The following is a 21765-nucleotide window of genomic DNA, read 5'->3' as shown; positions in this document are numbered from 1 at the left end:
CTTTACAAATCTTTACTTTATTAAAACCAGCATGAATGTAAAACAAAAGTAAATTGTTAAAACAAGACCAAACGTTAATATTTCACACCTGTAACCAGGTTTCTATCCAACCTTTTTATGCTCGTAAAGTATGTTGGGTAAAAAATGTCACATCAAGCCTGATGGAAACAGCAAATGTGTTGGTAAACTTGACAAATATCAACAAAACAAAATACATTAGACAAGGTTGGATATTTTTTGTGTCTGAACTATGCGAGTAATGGCGGTGGAAATGCTTTTATGGGCAAATATTGATATAATAACCATCATATCGAAGTAAATTTGGGAGTCACGTGATGACGTGTGTGGTCCTCACACTACGACCCGGGAAAGAATGAAGTTTATTAGGCTACAAATGAAATTAATTATGGTGAACTTCACAGGGTGGTGAAAGTGGAAGGTGATAAGATTGATGCTCCTTTCCAATACATATCGAGGGTCTTATTCTAGTGACATGATAATTGAGGCATGCCATTTGACAAATTAAAAATAATCTCACATGTAGACTATACCCACACTGTATGTGCGAGCTGCTGACTAGAGCGCACATGCCAATACTTGAAATGGGCACATTCACTACATAACACAATTTGTTCTGTGACAAAACCATCAGTAGAGTTGAAAATGCAATGAAAACCCATTTAACTTGTTTTTTTATTCGGTACATAGGAATTTAACCGCAGAAGTTATTTTCATGTGCACTACGTCGTCACGCAGGCTAATTCGCAACCAGTCAATTTGTTGCAGATTTTATCATATTTGCATGAAGATCTGTGGCCAATAGTATGGAAACCTAGCTTGAGACCAGCTGGCAGGTAACGGACAAAAACAGAATATGTTCATATGCTTGAAGAAATAATATCTGTAACTAAGAATATCTGAGGTGTTCGACAAAACTAGATAATGAATTTGAAACTTGTCCATACATGATTTTATAGTGCTGGAACACCTAAAGTGCTTCATACACCAAAATGAGTTGTTCAGACAAACAAGTTCACTGTCAACACAAGTCTCATTTTAGATCACACACATCTTGTTCAATAGAAGGGTACAGTTTATTTAAGTTACCAATGACAATGATGTTTAAGGGACTCCACAGAGAGAGTGCAAAGTGTTCATATTCAGGTTGACATCAACCCACCTATAAATGATGGAATGGACTCCATGCCTGTCCAAACACCCAGGTGGCCGTCTGTTTGTGTGTGTGTGTGTGTTGATCTCTGGAGGTGTGTGTTTATCCTTCCCAGGGAGGGCTACGTCGTCCGTCCACGTCCGTCTCTACGTGATACAACATGTCAGCCAGTGTATGTTCGATCACCGCTCCCCAGCCCATATCACTCATCTGGGGACACAAACACACCAATCAATAAAACCTACAACCTCAGTGACATCAAAACTACAGTATTTCGATTGCTTGTCTAATCAAATACAAATAAAGTATATGTACAGTGCTTTCAGGAAATATTCATAGACCTTGACTTATTACAGCCTGAATTCAAAATGGATTTGATTTGTTTTTCTCTAATCTACACACAATACCCCAAAATGACAAAGTGAAAACATGTTTTTAGAAATGTTTACAACTGTATTTTAAATTAAATACAGAAACCATTTACATAAGTATTCACACCCCCCACTCAATACTTTGTAGAAGCACCTTTGGCAGCGATTCCAGCTGTGAGTCTTTCTGGGTAAGTCTCTTAATAAGAGTTTTCCACACCTGGATTGTGCAACATTTGTCCATTATTATTTCTAAAATTCTTCAAGCTCTGTCAAATTGGTTGTTACCATAGATTTAAGTCAAAACTAACTTGTCCACTCAGGAGCATTCTTCTTGTCTTCTTGGTAAGCAACTCCAGTGTAGATTTGGCCTTGTGTTTTAGCTTATTGTCCTGCTGAAAGGTGAATTATTTTCCCAGTGTCTGATGGAAAGCAGACTGAACCAGGTTTTCCTCTAGGATTTTGCCTGTGCTTAGCTCTATTCCATGTATTTTTTTTATTCAGAAAAACTCCCCAGTCCTTAACGATTACAAGCATACCCATAGCATGATGCAGCACTATGCTTGAAAATATGGAGAATGGTACTCAGTAATGTGCTGTATTGGATTTCCACAAAGCATAACACTTTGTATTCAGGACAAAAGGTTCATTGCTTTGCCACATGTTTTTGCAGTACATTATTACTTTAGTGCCTTGTTGCAAACAGGGTGCATGTTTTAGAATATTTGTATTCTGTACAGACTTCCTTCTTTTCACTCTGTCAATTAGGTTAGTATTGTGAAGTAACTACAATGTTGTTGATCCATCCTCAGTTATCTCATATCACAGCCATTAAACTCTGTAAATGTTTTACAGTCACCATTGACCTTATGGTGTAATCCTTGAGTGGTTTCCTTCCTCTCCAGCAACTAAGTCAGGAAGGATGCCTGTATCTTTGTAGTGACTGGGTGTATTGATACACCATCTAAAGTGTAATTAATAACTTCAGCATGCTCAAAGGGATATTCAGTGTCTGCTTTTTGTTTTACCACTCTACCAATAGGTACCCTTCTTTAGAGGCATTGGAACACCTCCCTGGTCTTTGTGGTTGAATCTGTGTTTGAAATTCACTGCTCGACTGAGGGTCCTTACAGATAATTGTATGTGAGGTGCAGAGATGAGGTTAAACACCATTAAAAACAGAATTTAACATTATCATGTTAAACACCATTATAAGTCCATGCAATTTATTATGCAAATTGTTAAGCACATTTTTACTCCTGAACTTATTTACGCTTGCCATAACAAAGGGGTTGAATACTTATTGACTCAAGACATTTCAGCTTTTCATTTTTAATTCATTTGCAAAAAAAAAATTAAAAATGAAAAACTATTTCACTTTAACACTATGGGGTATTGTGTGTAGGCAAGTGACAAAAAAATATGGAAAAAGTCAAGGACTTCTGAATGCACTGTATATGTGTTTGTGTACTCACTGGCTGGTACTTGATGTCTTTTGGAGGGTGTTTGAAAAGTGGTCCAAAGTTAACTGAAACCTGGGAGAAAAGAGGGATAATCATCACAACGTGATTAAAAAGGAAGTGGGCATCCTTGGAGTAGATACTGCTATATATCACAACACCATAAACCTCTGGGACATTGTATTACTTACAGTGCTGTGGAGGGAGATGGAAGGAAAATATAACCCTTCTAATAGTCACACACAATACTAACCGTACAGCCCCGGTAGAGAGATATGGCAGGGAAGTAGAGCCCCTCAAACAGGTTTTCATAGGCCAAACCCAGGTTAACCCCATTCTTATAGAACAGCATCTGGAGAAGAGAACAGTAGTATCAGCAAATGGAAATGCCAATCCTATACATATTATGTTAATGTATTTGATAAGGACAACCAATGGGAATCATAAGAAATTGGCAGTGCATTCTGAGATAATCGCCATTGCTTTGAATGTGAATTTCTGATCTATTGGTTGTAGTTCTATGCTGGAGCCTCACCCTGCTGGGGGTAACAGTCTTCAGGCTCTTCTCTGCCTTGTCCACATAGTCCTTCTCCTCAAAGTACAGGTAGCTCTTAAACTTAATCAGCGCCTGAAAAAGCACACACAGGGATGAGATGTCAAGTCTCATAACTACAACAGAGAGTGGATGTCTGCTATTCTCAGTTAATCATTAATAAAAATAGAAAACCTACCTTGTCCTTGTAAGTGTCCGGCAGTGCCTTGGCTGTCTCAGTGCCGTCTGGTAGTTCTATGAAGAAGCCCAGAGTGTCTCCCTGTCCGTAGCCTGAGGAGTAGTGTTTCCCTACAGACTGGTGGAACCGTGTCCCCTTCTTACTACGCCATGAGTAGCTGAACTTATCATAGCCCAGAGGGGCCTGCAGGTTACCTACAACACACACAGGTTATTACATATCCTGTCTCCATGTGTGTATGCTCGTTTGCGTATTCGTGTGTGTGTGTCTGCGCTGTACTAACCCAGAGGCTGAGACCAGCCCAGTCTGGCTGCGGTGTCCGGGGGCATCTCATCGATGGAGACCTCAAAGTACCAAGATCCTTTCCTGACACCGTGGGAGGCTCTGACCATGGAGTAACCCTTCTCCCCTGTCACTGTCAGACGGTCATCTGAGATCTTCAGCTGTGGGGCTGCAGACATATATACACACACACGCACAAAGACGCCCCGCAAACAAACAGAATTCTCAGAGAATGTGACAATAGACATTACTGGGTAAGGCTAATCACGAGAAGCTCATATCCACTACAGGATTTCCTGTGTGTACCTCTGTCGTGCAGGGCTAGCAATACTCTCTCGTAGAGACAGGCTCTGTAGAGGTCTCCAGGGATGGGTTTGCCAGCCCAGCAGTCCAGCTCTAGTTTCTCTGGGTCGGGGGCGTGAGGGTCTGGCTCTGCTAGGATGTAGCGGTAGCCATCTTTGTTGAAGGGGTGCTCCAGAGGGTAGCCATGGGGAGGAAGACGCTGGGCCGAGAACAGAGGGTCACTACAGAGGGAGAGAAAGGAAAATTGGAGTGAGTTAGTGCACATTATGGACAGAAAGTGTGAGGGAAGGAGAAGTAGAGGACAGAGAGAGTCACATTGATGGCATATTATCATACATCCGATAACTCTTGTAAGAATGTTTCAGATTAACTACATGTTCACTCATTAGATCAGGGGTGTCAAACTCATTCCACGGAGGGCATAGTGTCTGCAGGTTTTTGGTTTTTCCTTTCAATAAAGCCCTAGACAACCAGGTGTGGGGAGTTCCTAACTAATTAGTGATGTTAATTCATCAATCAAGTACAAGGGAGGAGCGAAAACCCGCAGACACTCGGCCCTGCGTGGAATGAGTTTGACACCTGTGCATTAGATGATTCTCCAATATAACGTGTTCCTGCATATAAATACTTAGGCGTTTGGATTGATGTGGATTTGACGTTTAGAAGACATATAGATGAGCTGGTTAAAAAGCTAAGATTTAAAGTTGGCTTTTTCTACAGAAACAGATTGTGACTTTCTCTAAGCAGTAGGAAGCAGATTATTAAATGAACCTTTTTATCTGTTCTTGATTCCGGTGACATTATTTATCAAAGTGCAGCTGCAACTACTCTTTGGATGCCATCTACCATAGTGCCCTTCGTTTTGTTACATGTGACAGTTCTGATACTCATCACTGCATCCTGTATCAAAAGGTTGGCTGGACTTCGCTAAAGACCCGTAGATCTCTACATCACTCCCTTTTTGTTTACAAGGCCCCAGATACTCAACTAGTCTAAAAAAAAGGCTAGTTTTATTGCTTCTTTAAATCAGAACAACAGTTTTCAGCTGTGCTAACATAATTGCAAAAGTTTTTTTAATGATCAATTAGCCTTTTAAAATGATCAACTTGATAAACTAACTGATAAAAAAAAAAAATGATAAACTAACACAACGTGCCATTGGAACACAGGAGTGATGGTTGCTGATAAATGTAGATATTCCATAAAATCTGCTGTTTTTTTGAACGGTAGTGTGTGTGTGTGTGTAATATATATATATATATATATATATATTAGTTTGGGTATGATGTGTATATTTACATTGTATATAAAGGGCGCATTTGTAAAAGAGACCTAGGTCTCAATATGTCTTCACTGTTAAAATAAAGGTTACAAAAACAAGTTCAGATCTATGAGAACACTAAGGACATCTGTGTTGTACCTGCGTGTTCTCTTAGCTGCTCCAGCTGTGGCTCCCTCCTGTTGCTGCTGCTGCTGCTTACGCTTGGCTCCTCTACCTTTACCTGGGCCAGGGGCCAGACCACCTTCACACAACACACACAGGTTACACTATAGAACACACACACTTTCAGCACTATCAAAAAGTCACCCAGGAGGTACAAGCGTGGATTGAGCAGGGAGGGACACCACATATTAAAAGGAGAAATGCAGACACACAGAGGAAGCAAAGGGATTAATTCACACCGTGGCTGTGTCCCAACAATAACAGCCTCCTTCTGTCTTTCCTTTACCACTCACCACTGGGCAAGAAAAGGAAGGAGGAGGCTGTTCCAGAGTATTGGAATGAAGCCCGGGAACTCAGGAACAGAAAGCCAGAGGAAATGATATCATTCAATCAGTCCACCAATCAAAAGCCAGATCAAAAGGGTAAACGCTTCAGGGCACCAACATAAGCGGTGAGCAGGTGAGGGATGAGGTTACGATTGGAGCAGGATGAGGTTGCCTGAATATGCTGATCAAAAGGTCAGACTGCATTTTGCCCCTAAATTGTTTGGGTAAGGAATGGGGAGGCTAAGCTGATCCTAGATCTGTGCCTATGGGCAAATTCTACCTGGAGAGTTACGATTGCACGAAACACAGGGCTCAGAGCAGATACCAAAACACCACATCATATTCACCTGAGAAAGAAGGTCCACCTGGAACGCAACACAGCATGTATATAGCATTTATAACATGAGAACTTCTTAGGGCTTCTTCAGTGTGGTATTATGCTCTGTGACACATTGATAACTAATTCCATGAAAAACAGTATGTGTGTGTGTGTGTGACATGTGTTGCGTGTTTAGTGAGAATGTGTTGAGCAAGTGTGTTGGTGTGTGACAGTGTGTGTTGATGTGTTTAGAGTTTACCGTTGAGCCCTCCAGGAGTGGGAGCAGCGGTGGTCTGTTTCTGGTTGTCGTAAGACGGTCCAATGTTGCCCAGGTCCTGAGATTAAAAATCAACCAACTGTCAGCATCACTGTTGTGTGTGTGTGTGTGTGTTATGTGTGATGTGTTTTCCTACCTGGTCCAGCAGGCCAAACTTGGGGTAGTCCTCTTCTGGGTCCTTACTGCCTGGGTCTGGGTGCTCCTTCACCAGGAACACATCCCGCTCTTTACTCTGAAACACAGAAAAGTCAGGATCTGTTTCTAAATGAAAGTCCAGCTACTTTTTCCAATGGTGTAATAGTGAAGGTTTAGTGTGATGTGTGTAGTTTGGTGCATCTGTGTAAGTCAATGGTTGCTCTCATACTCACCATGGTCTTGACTAGGTTGTTGGGCCATGTAAGTTTTCCAGGTCTCTGTCGGGTGGTCATACACTCCCAGTACTTATCAATGAATGGGATGATGTCCTGCAAGGAAAAAGAGAGTGTACAGGAGAATATTACATTCACATATCCAGTGTTTTAAGCATATGAAAAACATATGCAAACTGTGTGTAATATCTTGACATGACATGTAAAATCAAGCATTTCCAAAGATCACAAATTCGCTTCTCAAAGTGTATCGCTGTGGGTTCTATGTTGGGACTATTGAAAGGACTGACCTTGTCTTTGGAGAACATAGTCTTGGGGTGTTCCTCCTGAGTCCTGGAGCTCCATGTGAGGTTAGCCAGAGCAGTCAGACACATCTCCTTCAGGTCTGAAACACACAGCGACACTCAATCAGTACATCAATCAATAACAGACCATCAATAATCACCAAACTCTCACACACACAGACGTGTATCAGCTGAATGAGAACACCTACTGGCTTGTTTCCGGAGGAAGTAGGTGTTGCCGCTGTGATGACACACGTTACAATGGAAAACATAGTTGGTCATGAAAGGCAGACACGTCCTGGAGAGAGGGAGAAAGAGAGAGAGAAAGAGAGAGAGAGAGAGAGAGAGAGAGAGAGAGAGAGAGAGAGAGAGAGAGAGAGAGACTAATCAAAAACCTTGATCCTGAAATGTTTTATGTCAACCAGTAGCTACCTAGTTATTCAAGCTCAAGGTGGATAATTCAAGGTCTAACAAGCTTACGCAGTGTCGATGCTGAAGGTGTCGGCGGTGAACCACTTCATACAGAGAGCACACTGCAGCTCCACCTCTCCCTGGTGCCTGCCGCTCTCCTCGTCACCAGAACCTGTCTGGGTGTCAGCTGCCTCCAAACCCTCACTACCCGGATCCTGAGGGGAACACAGGAAAAAGGGTTCATTATTGCTACTGTCGGTGAAAAGAGATGCCCAGAGAACTGCTGTATTAGAGGTGTAGTACCATGGCCTCTTTGCCATTCGATGACTCAGTCTCCAGGTTGCCTGTCAAGTCCCCAAATCCAGCATCACTGAAAGTAAACAAAGATATGACATGAACATTAACTGGTTAGCTACACGCTATGGTGACAGCTGGGATAACTGATCTGCCATTAACCTTCATATTCTTATATTTAAGACTAGCTGTGGACCATCAGCATGCGTCGGGACTGCGCTTATATAGACCAGAGCTAGTCTGGCGGTAAACAAAGTGCTCAAAGGTCATTTATTTCATATTTTGGATACATGACCGTTTATGTACACAGAGAAAAGTTTGTCAGCACTCAAGGGAGATGTTTCCTTTTGTAAGTAACAATAGTGATGGAGAAAGATGCCTCATGAGCTTAGCTCAATTGTTGTAACCCTTCAGAATCAAAAACACAAGCTTTTTTACCCAAATGTTCGGTTAAAATTGGTTAAAATGGTTAAAATTATAATCTTGATACCATGGAGTGTCAGTGCTTGCATCCATAGTTCGGTCTATGAATTTCGGTGGTTACATTTCTCAGCTTTTTACCTAACAGGTGCGGCGAAGTCGCTTTGTTATTGTTTCTACTGCTTAACTAAGCATCCATCTGCACGCCGCACGTAACATCTCGGACCAGAGCTAACTAGGTAGCTATTTTCCCTTGGTTTGCTAGCTAGGTTCTGCAGGATTCATGCTAGAAATGTATTTAGAAGCAGATATTGAACAAGGAAATCAACCTGTACCTTGATACTTTAACTAGTTGATTACAAGTTAGCTTACAAGTTGGGAAGGCATTTGAATGAGACATCTAAGTTAGCTTGCTAACCAGCTAACGTTAGCTTCAGTTGGCTAACGTAAGCGGGCTAGTTTGTTGAGGGTAAGCTAGCTAGCTGTAATTGCAATATTTATGAATATTGATCTGGTTGTCTACCAACAAACATATATTATGAAGCAAAACCCTGGTCTTTCACCGTTTTAACGGAGACTTACCCGTCCCCGGTCTCTGGTTCAACAACAGAAGCACTGCCCGCTTCTCCTTCCGACGCCATGTTTCAAATCAATAAAATATGACATCTCGCGAGACGTTTTGGTGTTACGTGACGTTCGACGCACAGCGCTGATCTAGGGTCGGTTTATTTTCGGATGTAAGCATTGTACATGTATTGAGGTAGGTGAAATATGAGCCTAGATCAGTCACAATTACTTGTTAACTTCTATGAAGTTGTGTCACGCTTCTGGGCTATCATTGGGACGTCCCTACAACTACTAGGATGGTCCTCATAAATAAATAATCAACACTATTGCATTATTGTAGTACATATATTTTGAGTCAAAATCTGCATCTATAAATGAAATAGCTATTTTTTGTTTGAACACAAATAGGCTTACATTTATGACCACAGACAACCCGCCTCCTAATGTGTGGTTAAACATGTCTATAACACCTCTATTACCACCATCACTGGAGCCCCTCAGGGGTGCGTGCTCAGTCCCCTCCTGTACTCCCTGTTCACCCACGACTGCATGGCCAGGCATGACTCCAACACCGTCATTAAGTTTGCAGACGACACAACAGTGGTAGGCCTGATCACCAACAACAATGAGACAGCCTATGGGGAGGAGGTCAGAGACCTGGCCGGGTGGTGCCAGAATAACAACCTATCCCTCAACGTAACCAAGACTAAGGAGATGATTGTGGACTACAGGAAAAGGAGGAACTAGCACGCCCCCATTCTCACCGATGGGGCTGTAGTGGAGCAGGTTGAGAGCTTCAAGTTCCTTGGTATCCACATCACCAACAAACTAGAATGGTCCAAACACACCAAGACAGTCGTGAAGAGGGCCCGACAAAGCCTATTCCCCTCAGGAAACTAAAAAGATTTGGCATGGGTCCTCAAATCCTCAAAAGGTTCTACAGCTGCAACATCGAGAGCATCCTGACTGGTTGCATCACTGCCTGGTACGGCAACTGCTCGGCCTCCGACCGCAAGGCACTACAGAGGGTAGTGCGTACGGCCCATTACATCACTTGGGCTAAGCTGCCTGCCATCCAGGACCTCTACACCAGGCGGTGTCAGAGGAAGGCCCTAAAAATTGTCAAAGACCCCAGCCACCCAGGTCATAGACTGTTCTCTCTCTACCGCATGGCAAGCGGTACCGGAATACCAAGTCTAGGACAAAAAGGCTTCTCAAAAGTTTTTACCCCCAAGCCATAAGACTCCTGAACAGGTAATCAAATGGCTACCTGGACTATTTAAAAAATATATATATATATTTCACCTTTATTTAACGAGGTAGACTAGTTGAGAACAAGATTTCATTTACAACTGCGACCTGCCCAAGAATGAAGCAAAGCGGTTTGACACATACAACACAGAATTACACATGGATTAAACAAACATACAGTCAATAATACAGTAGAAGAAAATCTAGATACAGTGTGGGCAAATTAGGTAAGATAAGGGAGGTAAGGCAATAAATAGGCCATGGTGGCGAAGTAATTACAATTTACCAATTAAACACTGGTGTGATTGATGTGCAGAAGATATATGCGCAAGTAGAGATACTGGGGTGCAAAGGAGCAAGATAAATAAAAATATATAGTATGGGAATGAGGTAGTTGGATGGGCTATATTATTTGCATTGTGTGCCCCCCCCCCCCCCCAACCCATCTTTTACGCTGCTGCTACTCTCTGTTTATCATATATGCATAGTCACTTTCCCTATACATTCATGTACATACTACCTCAATTAGCCTGACCAACCAGTGCCCCCGCACGTTGGCTAACCGGGCTATCTGCATTGTGTCCCACCACCCACCACCCACCAACCCCTCTTTTACGCTACTGCTACTGTCTGTTTATCATATATGCACAGTCACTTTAACCATATCTACATGTACATACTACCTCAATCAGCCCGACTAACCAGTGCCTGTATATAGCCTCGCTACTGTCATAGCCTCGCTACTGTTATTTTTCAATGTCTTTTTACTGTTGTTTTTATTTCTGTACGTACCAATTGTTTACCTAATACCTTCTTTTTTTAAATTGCATTGTTGGTTAGAGCCTGTAAGTAAGAATTGCACTGTAAGGTCTACACTTGTATTTCGCGCACGTGACTAATATACTTTGATTTGATTGATCAACAATGTAACGCCATTCAGATATTCATGGTCAGTTTCCTCCATTCTAACCCTGAGGACAGCAGAGGTACACAGGGCACCATTATACCACATAGGCGTGTGGCTAAAAGTGTGGTAGACAGATAGACCATAAAGGAATCCTATTGCTGTGGAATGCTAAGAGCACCCCTGAGTATGGTTAGAAGTGCTTTTAACTGTTGTTAAGTAAATTATATAGTTATAGATTCTCCTCCTTCTCTATCTCTTGTAGTGGAGCCCATCTGTGAGGTGGAGTGGTAAGAGGCGGGGTCGTGGGGGCTAAGGAGGAGAGGGGTGAGGGGTAGCGAGGGGGTAATTGAGAATTGAACGGGCTACCCCCTGTATGCACATTCAATTCTCAATTACACCATGACCGTCAGGACACATACATTTCCCTAAAGAAGAGGGATACGGGTGGATACTAGTTGATTATTTCAGCATAGCCCCCTAGACCCTTCTTCCGGTATAGTTAATATTATCTAACCACAATGCATGATGGCTATTCTGACACAATGTTGATGGATGAATGAAACCTTTAATTAAGCTTATGGAGACAAAGGATAGACCTGGGCCTGGCTAAAGTAAAAAAAAATACACTGTTTAATCTAGAGAACCGCTCCCTCTTCTATTGTCTTCTTCCTGCCCTCCCCCCCCCCCCCCCCCCCCCCCTCCTCTTCCTCAGCTCCTCTCAACGCTCAGTCAGATTCTGATACAAGTTTTATTTAATTTTTATCAACATGGAAGGTCAATAAAACATGCATGAATATAGAATAAAGTTCAGAACAATTTGATGCACTAGTCCTTAATGCTCTTTCTTCGACCCTGGACAAGCTTGGTGTGGGATGAGTGCTTGGTGTGGGATGAGTGCTTGGTGTGGGTTGAGTGCTTGGTGTGGGTTGAGTGCTTGGTGTGGGTTGAGTGCTTGGTGTGGGATGAGTGCTTGGTGTGGATTGAGTGCTTGGTGTGGGTTGAGTGCTTGGTGTGGGTTGAGTGCTTGGTGTGGGTTGAGTGCTTGGTGTGGGATGAGTGCTTGGTGTGGGTTGAGTGCTTGGTGTGGGTTGAGTGCTTGGTGTGGGTTGAGTGCTTGGTGTGGGTTGAGTGCTTGGTGTGGGTTGAGTGCTTGGTGTGGGATGAGAAGTGTGAAGCTCTTCACCACACAAATTATATACGGTCCCCCTGGTCTTCTCTGGTCCTGCTGGACAAAGGCCTGGGTCAGGGAGGGTCAGGCCTACTGGTGACATCTGCTAATTGTCCCAGTGGGCCGGCCACTCTTCTCCCCTCAATACCAACCGCTCTGCAGGGGGTCACTGCTTGGATGACGCTGGGAGATGCCATCCTGCTATCCCACCTTTACAACCTGGCCTGCTCCACGAGGGCATGTATTCCCCTCATGTACCCCCCCCCCCCCCCCCCCAGAACGACTCTTCGGGTTGGACCTTCTCATCCCCCAGTACTCACTCGCTGGAGACTACAGATTAGTAGAAGTCAAATTACTAATAAATGGCTAAGGACAGGACTATTAATAAGACTTTAAAGTGCTTTTGTAGAGCATTCCTGATAGAGGATTCAGATATCTGGCATGTAGGCTGCAAAGAATGTACAGTACATTTATTTGGATGAGGACTGATAGATTGTACTGCGCTGCACCGCCTAAACAGCACTTGGGTCATTCCACCAATTCTGTGCCTTTTGGAAACAACATTTGATTTCACCTAACTTTAGCATTCTGTCATAAAGAGCACATGTTAATCTTCATTAAAAAAAAAAATTAAACAAGTTTTCCCCATCTTAAGAGGTTAAATTAAAAAAATATATATACTATAGTAGGTGCCTATTAAATGCCAGATAAAGTAAAAAGGTTGACCATAACAGGGTTTACGATTTAATCTTAAATCACCCATGAATCCCCTCGGGAACATGAGAATAGAAGCTTGTTGTGTGAAACAGGGTGTGGCAATTGAATGCAAGCTTCATAATTGTTACATTTCTAGCCTGTCTATATATATGGGTAGCACAGGGTTGACGTGTTAGGCTCAATGCACTCAGTTTTCCACCACAGCTCACCTGCTTTACACTGGGATTTTACTATTAGATGTTCAATGTTTATTTGAAAAAAAATATTTAAAAGGAATACTTTCGCCATATTAAAATGAGGGACAGACTTGACAGACTTGTGATCAATATTAATTCTTTAGAGTCTATGTAACGGCCGTCCCTCGGTGAGTGAGTAGACCAAGGCGCAGCGGGTGATGAATACATAATGTTTATTTGACAAGACGGAAAAACACGAAACGAAATACACTTGAATGATAAACAAAATAACAAAACGAACTAGACAGACCTAAACTATGAACTTACATGAAACGAGGAACACATAAACAGGAACGACCGAGACGAGACAGTACCGTGTGGTGCAAAATACACAGACACAGCGACAATCACCCACAAACAAACAGTGAGAACAACCTACCTTAATATGACTCTCAATTAGAGGAAAACGCAAAACACCTGCCTCTAATTAAGAGCCATACCAGGCAACCCAAAACCAACATAGAAACAGAAAACATAGACTGCCCACCCAAAACTCACGCCCTGACCATCACACACATACAAAAACAACAGAAAACAGGTCAGGAACGTGACAGTCTAAGACATTGGGTGAGAAGGGGGTGCTAAACTAACATAATGGAATTGTTTTAAGATGGTCAAACTATGGATTATTTAGGTATCTGATTTAGAATTTCAGGACCCTTTAGGTATCACAAAAACATAGATATATTTTCTTTGGTAAAATATAGATTTTGGCCTTTACTACTGAAGCCCATAGAAACGCATTGAATAACACATTCAGAAATGGCAAAAAGGACAGTCCAAAAATAAATCATAAAAAACAAGGTTTTGAAGTGTCTGTCCTAAATCTAGGAGATATTTTTTTTTAACTCTGGAAATATGTATAATTTTTTTTACCACATATTTAACCCATTTTTTTGGTAGGAACAAAACTACCTTCATACTTACATTTCCCCCCCCCCCCAAAAAAAAATCTGACCAGTCCCGTAACTCTTGTGGAGGTCATAGAGCAAAACAGAGAACACCACCATGTTGGTGAAAATCTCCCCTTTCCATAGTGGGGTCCCATTAGTTTGTGGCCAAAACGGTTCGGACGCTACCAAACAGAAGTTGGCATATCAACTGTACCGAGTTCAGACTAGTTTCCTGACACTTGTGGGGTTCAGCAAAACGGAACATCATCATATGTTCGTGAGAATCTCCCCTTTCCATAGAGTGGTCAAAACTGTTTGGACGCTACAGATGTTTTCGTGAGAAGATCAATTTTTGGATGTCTCATGCGCTGTCAAACACCTCTCTAGCTCTACCACCTTTCACTGCAAATGTAGAAGTGAGACACTGGCAGAGGCTATCGATTGAGATGCATCCAATGCAAAAAACAGATATCTATAGCTTAAATTTATGGATTTTGATGGCAATTATTTTGTTATGTAACTAGATTACCGACTAGGGGGTATATTAGAGGACACTTAATTTAACAGGCTTTTAAAAATTTATTGGTGCACAATTTCTACTTGAAATATCAAGTAGAAAAGGCACTAATTTCGGGGAACAACCCACTTATCCAATGTGCACATATCAGTGGGCTTTATTATTATACAAACTTCCCTGTGGATCTCTCTGTGGTCATATTATGCTATGTGGTTGATGTTGCTTCTATCCTGGTTTGTTTGAGAGATGAAAGATACTAAGAGATTTTACATAAAAGTGTGTGGATTGGTTTGAAATCTAGCCTACAGTACACAATAGGATAGTAATAGGTTCCCACTTCGAGCCTACCAGGTATACTTGGAAACAGTGGAGAGAAACTGATACACCAATGAAGAACACATTTGGAGAACCGTTATCAAGGGATTCTGAAACTAGGCATTCTAACAGTAGGCTACAACAGCACAAATTACTACAGGAAAATAAGCTCCAAGTTATCTAACAGGCACAAAATGCTTTAGTTAGGTCTTTATTTTCATACTGTTGAGCAGACAGAAGGGCTATTGCACTCATAATCGTGTTAGCTATGATTAGAGGTCCACACATTTACAACTAAGTGTTTGTGTGATTAGATTCACTACAAAGCTATACACTTTAACCACATCCAATAAAAAACACAAATGCTTCTATTGATAATCATGCACAAGTGAAGCAGCATCACTTTCACTCTGAGAGGAGTCGATTACTTAGAATGACAACCGGAGCTCACGTGTCCTACCAGCGTAAAATCACACAATTGCAAATAATGACAAGCCAAACGACAAAAAAGGAACACGGTTGTAAAGAAAACGGCACATTTTAACCAGATGCTCTGCAATAAATAACCGATCCAGCTGAGAGCGCTCATTAGCATTTTAAAGTGCCCGCGCAGGGGTTCCTTCTTCCACGCACTCGGCCAGTGTTGTATGTTCCTGTGTATGTCCATGCGTGTTGCGCGCGCCAAATTACGCACGCAGGAAGGAGCACGTGTTTTTTCTTGCAGAGCGCAGCGGTGCACTTGTAATTGTGGAAATGTTAATTTTATGTGGGGGAGCGGCGTGTGCTTGACCTGTATAAATTTAGGGGCGCCAGGGCAACAAGAATCAGACACGGGGATGTAAGGTGGCCGCGCAGTGGTACTCGAGTTCTCTGCCACCTCCTTCACTGAACAACGTGCGCATTTACGTCCAAATTTACACAACAGAAAATTAAAATGCAGCCAGAAAAGTTGTCACAGGTTAGCAGAACCTCTTTCTCTGTAGCAGACATCATGGATCCGTCTAAATTCACTGGGTGTCCAAGCAGTACCCATCCGAGCCATGGTTCAGCTGCTGAGAGTGATGCTGCAAGACAGACCACAGGTAGGAGCGTTCAGTTATTCTAACTATTTATTTTGAAACTTAAAGGGGTTAAAAGCCATTTACTTACTAGTTATATTTTGTAAATAAAAATTATTCATAGATTGAGATATAGTGTTGATGCAGAAGTTTAGTTTATAGGCGTAGCCTAGTACTACTACAGTTGATACAGTAGTATTAGTTATTTCCCAGAAGGCAGTGATGAGTTGTTTATTTTTGGCCCAGCCCTCAACAATTAACTTTTAACATTATTCTTTATCAGCATTCAACCCATATCATCATAACTGCAGATAAGAATGGTTGAGGTCCCTCTCTAAACTCACTATTTTCAATATTCAGGTGGGGCAGCCATTCCAGAAGGCCATTCCAAGAGAGTAGAATTCCCAAGTGGTCCAGCAGCCAGTAAATGCTCCATCACAGTGGACTCAGCGGAAAGGGAGACTAGCGAGTCTCACCCTGCATCTATGTGCCGTAGCCTGGAGAGGTCAAAGGGCAAGTCACGGCGGGTTCGGACAGCGTTCACCTTGGATCAACTACACATTCTAGAACATAGTTTCCACAGCAGCCACTACCTATCTGTGTTCGAGCGCTACGCCATCGCCTTGATGCTCTGTCTCACAGAGACTCAGGTTAAGATCTGGTTCCAAAACCGACGCACCAAGTGGAAGAAAGAGTGTGAGGGGAAAGGGCTGCATGAGCAGCAGCTCCAGTGTGGGGTCAGATACCCCTAACCTCCTCCTGTCTATCCTACAACCCTTCCACTGTACAACAAAATGCATTTTCACCAGGGACCACAGATTCAAATGTTCACGCCACCAACCTTCCTCACTCCACAATACAACCATCATCAATTTTAGATGAGAACATTTTTAGCTTACCATTTGCACAAATTCTGGTTGCGGTTTCAATCAGATTGAGCTCACAGTTTAGACACTATAACCTGCTATGTCATAAAGGTATTTGTGCAATGTAATAGGCCACTGTAAATTAATATCAGTATTTATGAGTTACTATTTATGTGTTGTTTAAAAGCCAGTGGAAAACTATGTCAATCTATCCCATATGCCGAAGGATTATTGCTGTAAAATGTTAAATGATAGGGTTATTTTCTTATTGTTAAAAGCTGTTAACTTATTTGGATATAATGTCCATACACAAAGATTAAATATTTTTGTACTGTACCAGTAGTGTTCTTCTTCCCAATTTAAAGAAGTAAAATGAAAATCAATCTTGAATGATTTATTATGCAAAAAAGACACAAACCCAAGTAAACACACACACAGAGGAGACAAAGGCAGACAGATGTGGAGTGGATATGATAGTAATAGCCACCAATCCTAGCAGTTTCCTGGTCTCTGAGATGAGAAACAGCAGCACTCATAGAGGATGATGAGAAAGCATACAATCGGGCCAGCAGGAGCACACACACACACACACACACACACACACACACACACACACACACACACACACACACACACACACACACACACACACACACACACACACACACACACACACACACACACACACACACACACACACACTGGATTCGTCCAGCCGGGGCACATCTGTTTGCAATCCATTATATGCTCTGTGTTAGCCACAGATGTCAGAGAGCCATCAGTTATCTTTAGATTAAACAATGTCTTTTTTTACTTAAAAAAGAATATACAGCTATATAAAAATAATTATTATACTGTATATATTTTGTCTGTAATACTACTAGCCACCTAGCAATTTTATGAAGTTGGCTTTAACAAGCCCAGATAGGTTCCCAAGCTCCCAACCTCATAACTAGTTACCAAGAAGCCATTTCAGGCTATCAATCAAGTTAGAGTAGCAAGCTTGTCTAACAATCTTAGCTGGCATGCTTGCTGGAAAGGTTTGTAGACTTTAGAAAAGCAAGCAATAACTAAACATGCTGAATAAGACTCACATTCCTTCCAATCTGTTACCCAGATTTTAGCAGCCATGCAGAGAAGCATATTTTGTTTCTTTAAAAAAAAGAACCACAAGTCAGGAGGATACAGACAGCTCAAGATATGCCTAGATATGCAGAAAAATATATAGATATTTTTTAAACAGAGAATTAGACATAATGATTATGGCACAAGATTGCAGGAAAAAGCACAGTACTTTGTGCCCTCTTAGATTTTTGGGGAGCATGACACCCCTGGACTCTTATCACCCTCATTCTCTGTATCGCATTCACTGACAGCAATTTTTAAAACAAAATATATATATATAGATCTTTTTCAGATTTTTCAGGCGGTGCTGCAGCACCCTCAGCAGTCCTACCTCCCGCGGTTATGGACGAGACACAGATACAGATGATACAGTACAGAAAACAGTATGGCTGATCGGCCCGGGTGACTGGTCACATGCTACAGTTATTATGGAGTCTTTTCCATCCTTGAGGCTTCGACATTAACATACCTTCCAAATCATAAACTATACAGGAATGAACATGTGTAACTTTCACACATGATCATATTTACAACAATTGAGAATAAGGTACGTAGAGCTCAGAACATAGACTGCTGGATTGCCTTCCAGAGCTCATGGCATTAATGTTCACTGACTTTTGATGATCTATGAATAGCAGCTTTCTATCTTCTGTTTGTACATCCGATCAGATGTGTGTTCATTGATGCATGGCCTTGATGAAGTCAAGATGACCCTCCTGCTAACACTGCAGGCTGACTCACTGCTCCAGACTAGAAATAAAGAAAGTAGATATCCCAGCACATCTGGTAGAGTGCTTAGATATCACAGCACATCTGACTGTCATAACTACAGTATCATAGGAGAAATAACTCTGGAACTTAGTGGCCACCAGACTCAGTAGTCTCCAGCATGAGTTGTAGGTGTGATTACTGTAGGGGCATACTTAATCTGTTAACTAGAAGATAAAGTCTCTGGGGAATGAATAGCAATCAACACATTACTATGTTATTACTGTTTATTGTCATATTTTATCACAGAAATCAACTTAAACCTCTGGGTCCATTCTCATTCAATGTTTCTAGCCTGAACACAGTCTTAAGCAAAGACCTCACAAGGAATCAGATGCAACCCACCACTAGGTCCCGACCCACCATTGGTAACCAGTGTAAAGTCGTATTTTTTAGCAAATTCACTTCCAGCTCACACCCTTCCTCTCTTTTTCTTCTGTTTTCCACTTGAGAGCAGAGTAGGAGACAGGGACAGGTCCTGACATCTCTGTATGACCTGGAGGCATGTGGAGCTGAGCTGGGTTGTTTGGGTCAGTGTGTGTGTGTGTGTGTGTGTGTGTGTGTGTGTGTGTGTGTGTGTGTGTGTGTGTGTGTGTGTGTGTGTGTGTGTGTGTGTGTGTGTGTGTGTGTGTGTGTGTGTGTGTGTGTGTGTGTGTGTGTGCGTGCGTGTGTGTTTGTTTGTGTGTGTGTTTTACCAGGTCTGCTAAAACACTTATTCCCAACCACACGATTTGGGCGCATTCTTAAATATGGAATGAGTTTTCCTCTCCAAAAAAATGTTTTCCTTTTTTCTGAACTCATTGAAAAATGGGTCCTGGGTGGATTCAGTAGACTGACTCACATTTGTCTTTTTGTTGCAAGAGTATAGCACTTACTCTGGAAATTAATTACTGTCAACTTCTGCATTTAAATGTTTTCTAAATGTTTTTCTAAATTATTCTCTCTCTCTCTCTCTCTCCCCTCTCCCCTGCAATGTGACATGTGGAAGACCCCCTCCCTTATGTTGAATGGAGAGAGGGAGAGGGGGTGCCTGCGGAGGAGTGAGAGGGCGAGGAAAGACGGGAGCCATGAGGTGTGTGTGTTACTGCTGCTGAGACTCCAGACTCCTGCATGCATCTGTGTTTCCTTTCTTCGTTCTCTGCCAGGAGGCTGCTTTAAAACCCTGAGCCCACAGCTCTTTCCTGCTCCACCACCAAACAGGCCTACGCTCTGTACACATCTGCACACCAAACCTTTCACCGCAGCTTTCTACAAACCAAAGCATTCTACACACCAAAGTTTTATACAAACATTTTTTCAGACTCCACGGCTACTGGAAGGAACCAACCAGAACTCATCTCTTCAAGCTCTCAGAGACTCTTCAAGACAGACTGACTCCAATTGAGACTTCTTCTACACCTGAGGACTGTTGTTGGATGTTCTGTGTTGTTGCTCGTCTAGCAAATGCAAGTCATCTGTTAGCTGACTGTTCTGACTGGTCTGTGTGAGAGACTGTGGGTGGCCTGGGGTTTTTGTGCTTCACTGAAACAGGAGTTGGGCCATTTGGCCTGCAAACTTTTATTTGTTTTGTTGGTGCAAGCAGAGTAACTGAGGAAGCTTCTCTTTCCTTTCTAGAGCTGGGGTCAGGTTCCACTGCCAGTGCTGGTCTTGGTAAATCTGGTTCAAGTCTGGTTTAAGCTGTAGGCTGATTTAGTCTGGTCCTGCTTCTGAGTGTAGTAAGACGATGAGGGGGGCATTGTTGGGTTTGTCTGTGTCTCTGGCCCTCTGTTGCTGTGTTCTAGGCTGGGATGGAGGTGTAGAGGGACAGGGCACCACAGGTGTCCAGACACAGGTGAGACAGGCTGGACCTATGGAACATGGGAGAGAGTGGGAGGAAGAGAGAAAGGACGTTATGATGGACGACGCTGGTACGGAGGTGAAGGAGATCAAACCAAAGAAGAAGAAATCCATAGAGGAGGTGGAGGCAGGTAAGAGGTGACTCCTTTAGTTCTTGTTCTCTTCTTCTTCTTCTTTGTCCTTTCTCCTTTTATTGTCCTCATTCTCTCCTTGACTGTATATTCATGGCGGTCCATCAACTAGCCATCCCTGTTACAACCTCTCGGGGACAAACTTACCAAACACTTGGCCCAGTTTTCCCTTGTTAGAGCATGTTCACTAACATGCGTGGAGACCTTGACCTTGAGGTATTGACAGAGACGAACATGGTCTAGTAGAGCTCACAGCTGCATGTGTCACACACTGATGAGCTACAGACGGATCTTATTTTGATCACTCTTTTGTTGCTGAGAAATGTTCTGCACAGCAGAAAATGCAAACTTGCAGTGTACTTGAGTTTTTAAAAGTTTTCTAAATTTTGTTGTTTCCACATTTACATTTCAGGCAATATTTGCCCTAACAAAAACTGTATCAACCCCTACAAAGATGTCACGCCCTGACCTTAGGGATCCTTTAAATTCTCTATTGGGTAGGTCAGGGTGTGACTAGGGTGGGAAATCTATGTTTATATTTCTTTGTTGGCCGAGTATGGTTCCCAATCAGAGACAACGATAGACAGCTGCCTCTGATCCTTTAAATTCTCTATTGGGTAGGTCAGGGTGTGACTAGGGTGGGAAATCTATGTTTATATTTCTTTGTTGGCCGAGTATGGTTCCCAATCAGAGGCAGCTGTCTATCGTTGTCTCTGATTGGGGATCATACTTAGGCAGCCCTTTCTCCCACCTTCAGTTGTGGGATCTTGCCTTTGTGTGTTGCAGGTGTTGCACTCCTAGCTTTACGTTCGTTGAGTTGTTTATTGTTTTTGGTGGAAGATTTAAAATGAAAGAAAATGTATGCCTACGACGCTGCACCCTGGTCTCCTTCCATCAACGGTCGTAACAAAAGATGTCCATTAATTGTAATCCACATAATAATTCACATTTC

The 21765-nt window shown here is 42.3% G+C and overlaps 3 protein-coding genes across 4 annotated transcripts in view; 2 read left to right on the top strand and 1 right to left on the bottom strand.

Annotated features, from left to right (window-relative positions):
- Position 1: 1 nt before the first annotated feature.
- On the bottom strand, positions 2–9130 carry LOC129818114 (set1/Ash2 histone methyltransferase complex subunit ASH2-like). 2 transcript variants are annotated; one of them, XM_055873697.1, is made up of 17 exons: positions 9041–9130; positions 8048–8114; positions 7814–7959; positions 7543–7631; positions 7340–7434; positions 7050–7145; positions 6818–6913; positions 6664–6739; positions 6433–6450; positions 5736–5838; positions 4319–4536; positions 4014–4181; positions 3731–3924; positions 3535–3627; positions 3253–3351; positions 3015–3074; positions 2–1381 (listed from the first exon to the last, which is right to left on the bottom strand). In XM_055873697.1, exons 1-17 carry the CDS (start codon positions 9097–9099, stop codon positions 1274–1276), a joined length of 1785 nt encoding a protein of 594 aa, XP_055729672.1. In that variant the 5' UTR covers positions 9100–9130; the 3' UTR covers positions 2–1273. The 2 variants fall into 2 exon arrangements, with proteins under 2 accessions (XP_055729672.1, XP_055729673.1); XM_055873698.1 differs by lacking the exon at positions 6433–6450.
- A 6833-nt stretch (positions 9131–15963) lies between these two features.
- pnx (posterior neuron-specific homeobox) lies at positions 15964–16965 on the top strand. Its single transcript, XM_055875670.1, is given in 2 exon segments — positions 15964–16111; positions 16448–16965. Coding segments are annotated over 2 exon segments (666 nt in total).
- Positions 16966–20056: 3091 nt separating this feature from the next.
- LOC129818113 (inactive carboxypeptidase-like protein X2) overlaps positions 20057–21765 on the top strand; it is a 37298-nt gene continuing 35589 nt past the window's right edge. The window contains exon 1 of the mRNA XM_055873696.1: positions 20057–20813. Coding sequence (XP_055729671.1) covers positions 20570–20813 — 244 coding nt within the window. The 5' untranslated portion in view covers positions 20057–20569. The remainder of the gene's footprint in view (positions 20814–21765) is intronic.

The sequence above is a fragment of the Salvelinus fontinalis genome, chromosome 21, assembly GCF_029448725.1.
Source record: "Salvelinus fontinalis isolate EN_2023a chromosome 21, ASM2944872v1, whole genome shotgun sequence".
NCBI classification, from domain to species: domain Eukaryota; kingdom Metazoa; phylum Chordata; class Actinopteri; order Salmoniformes; family Salmonidae; genus Salvelinus; species Salvelinus fontinalis.
This window is presented reverse-complemented; position numbering and strand designations above follow the sequence as displayed.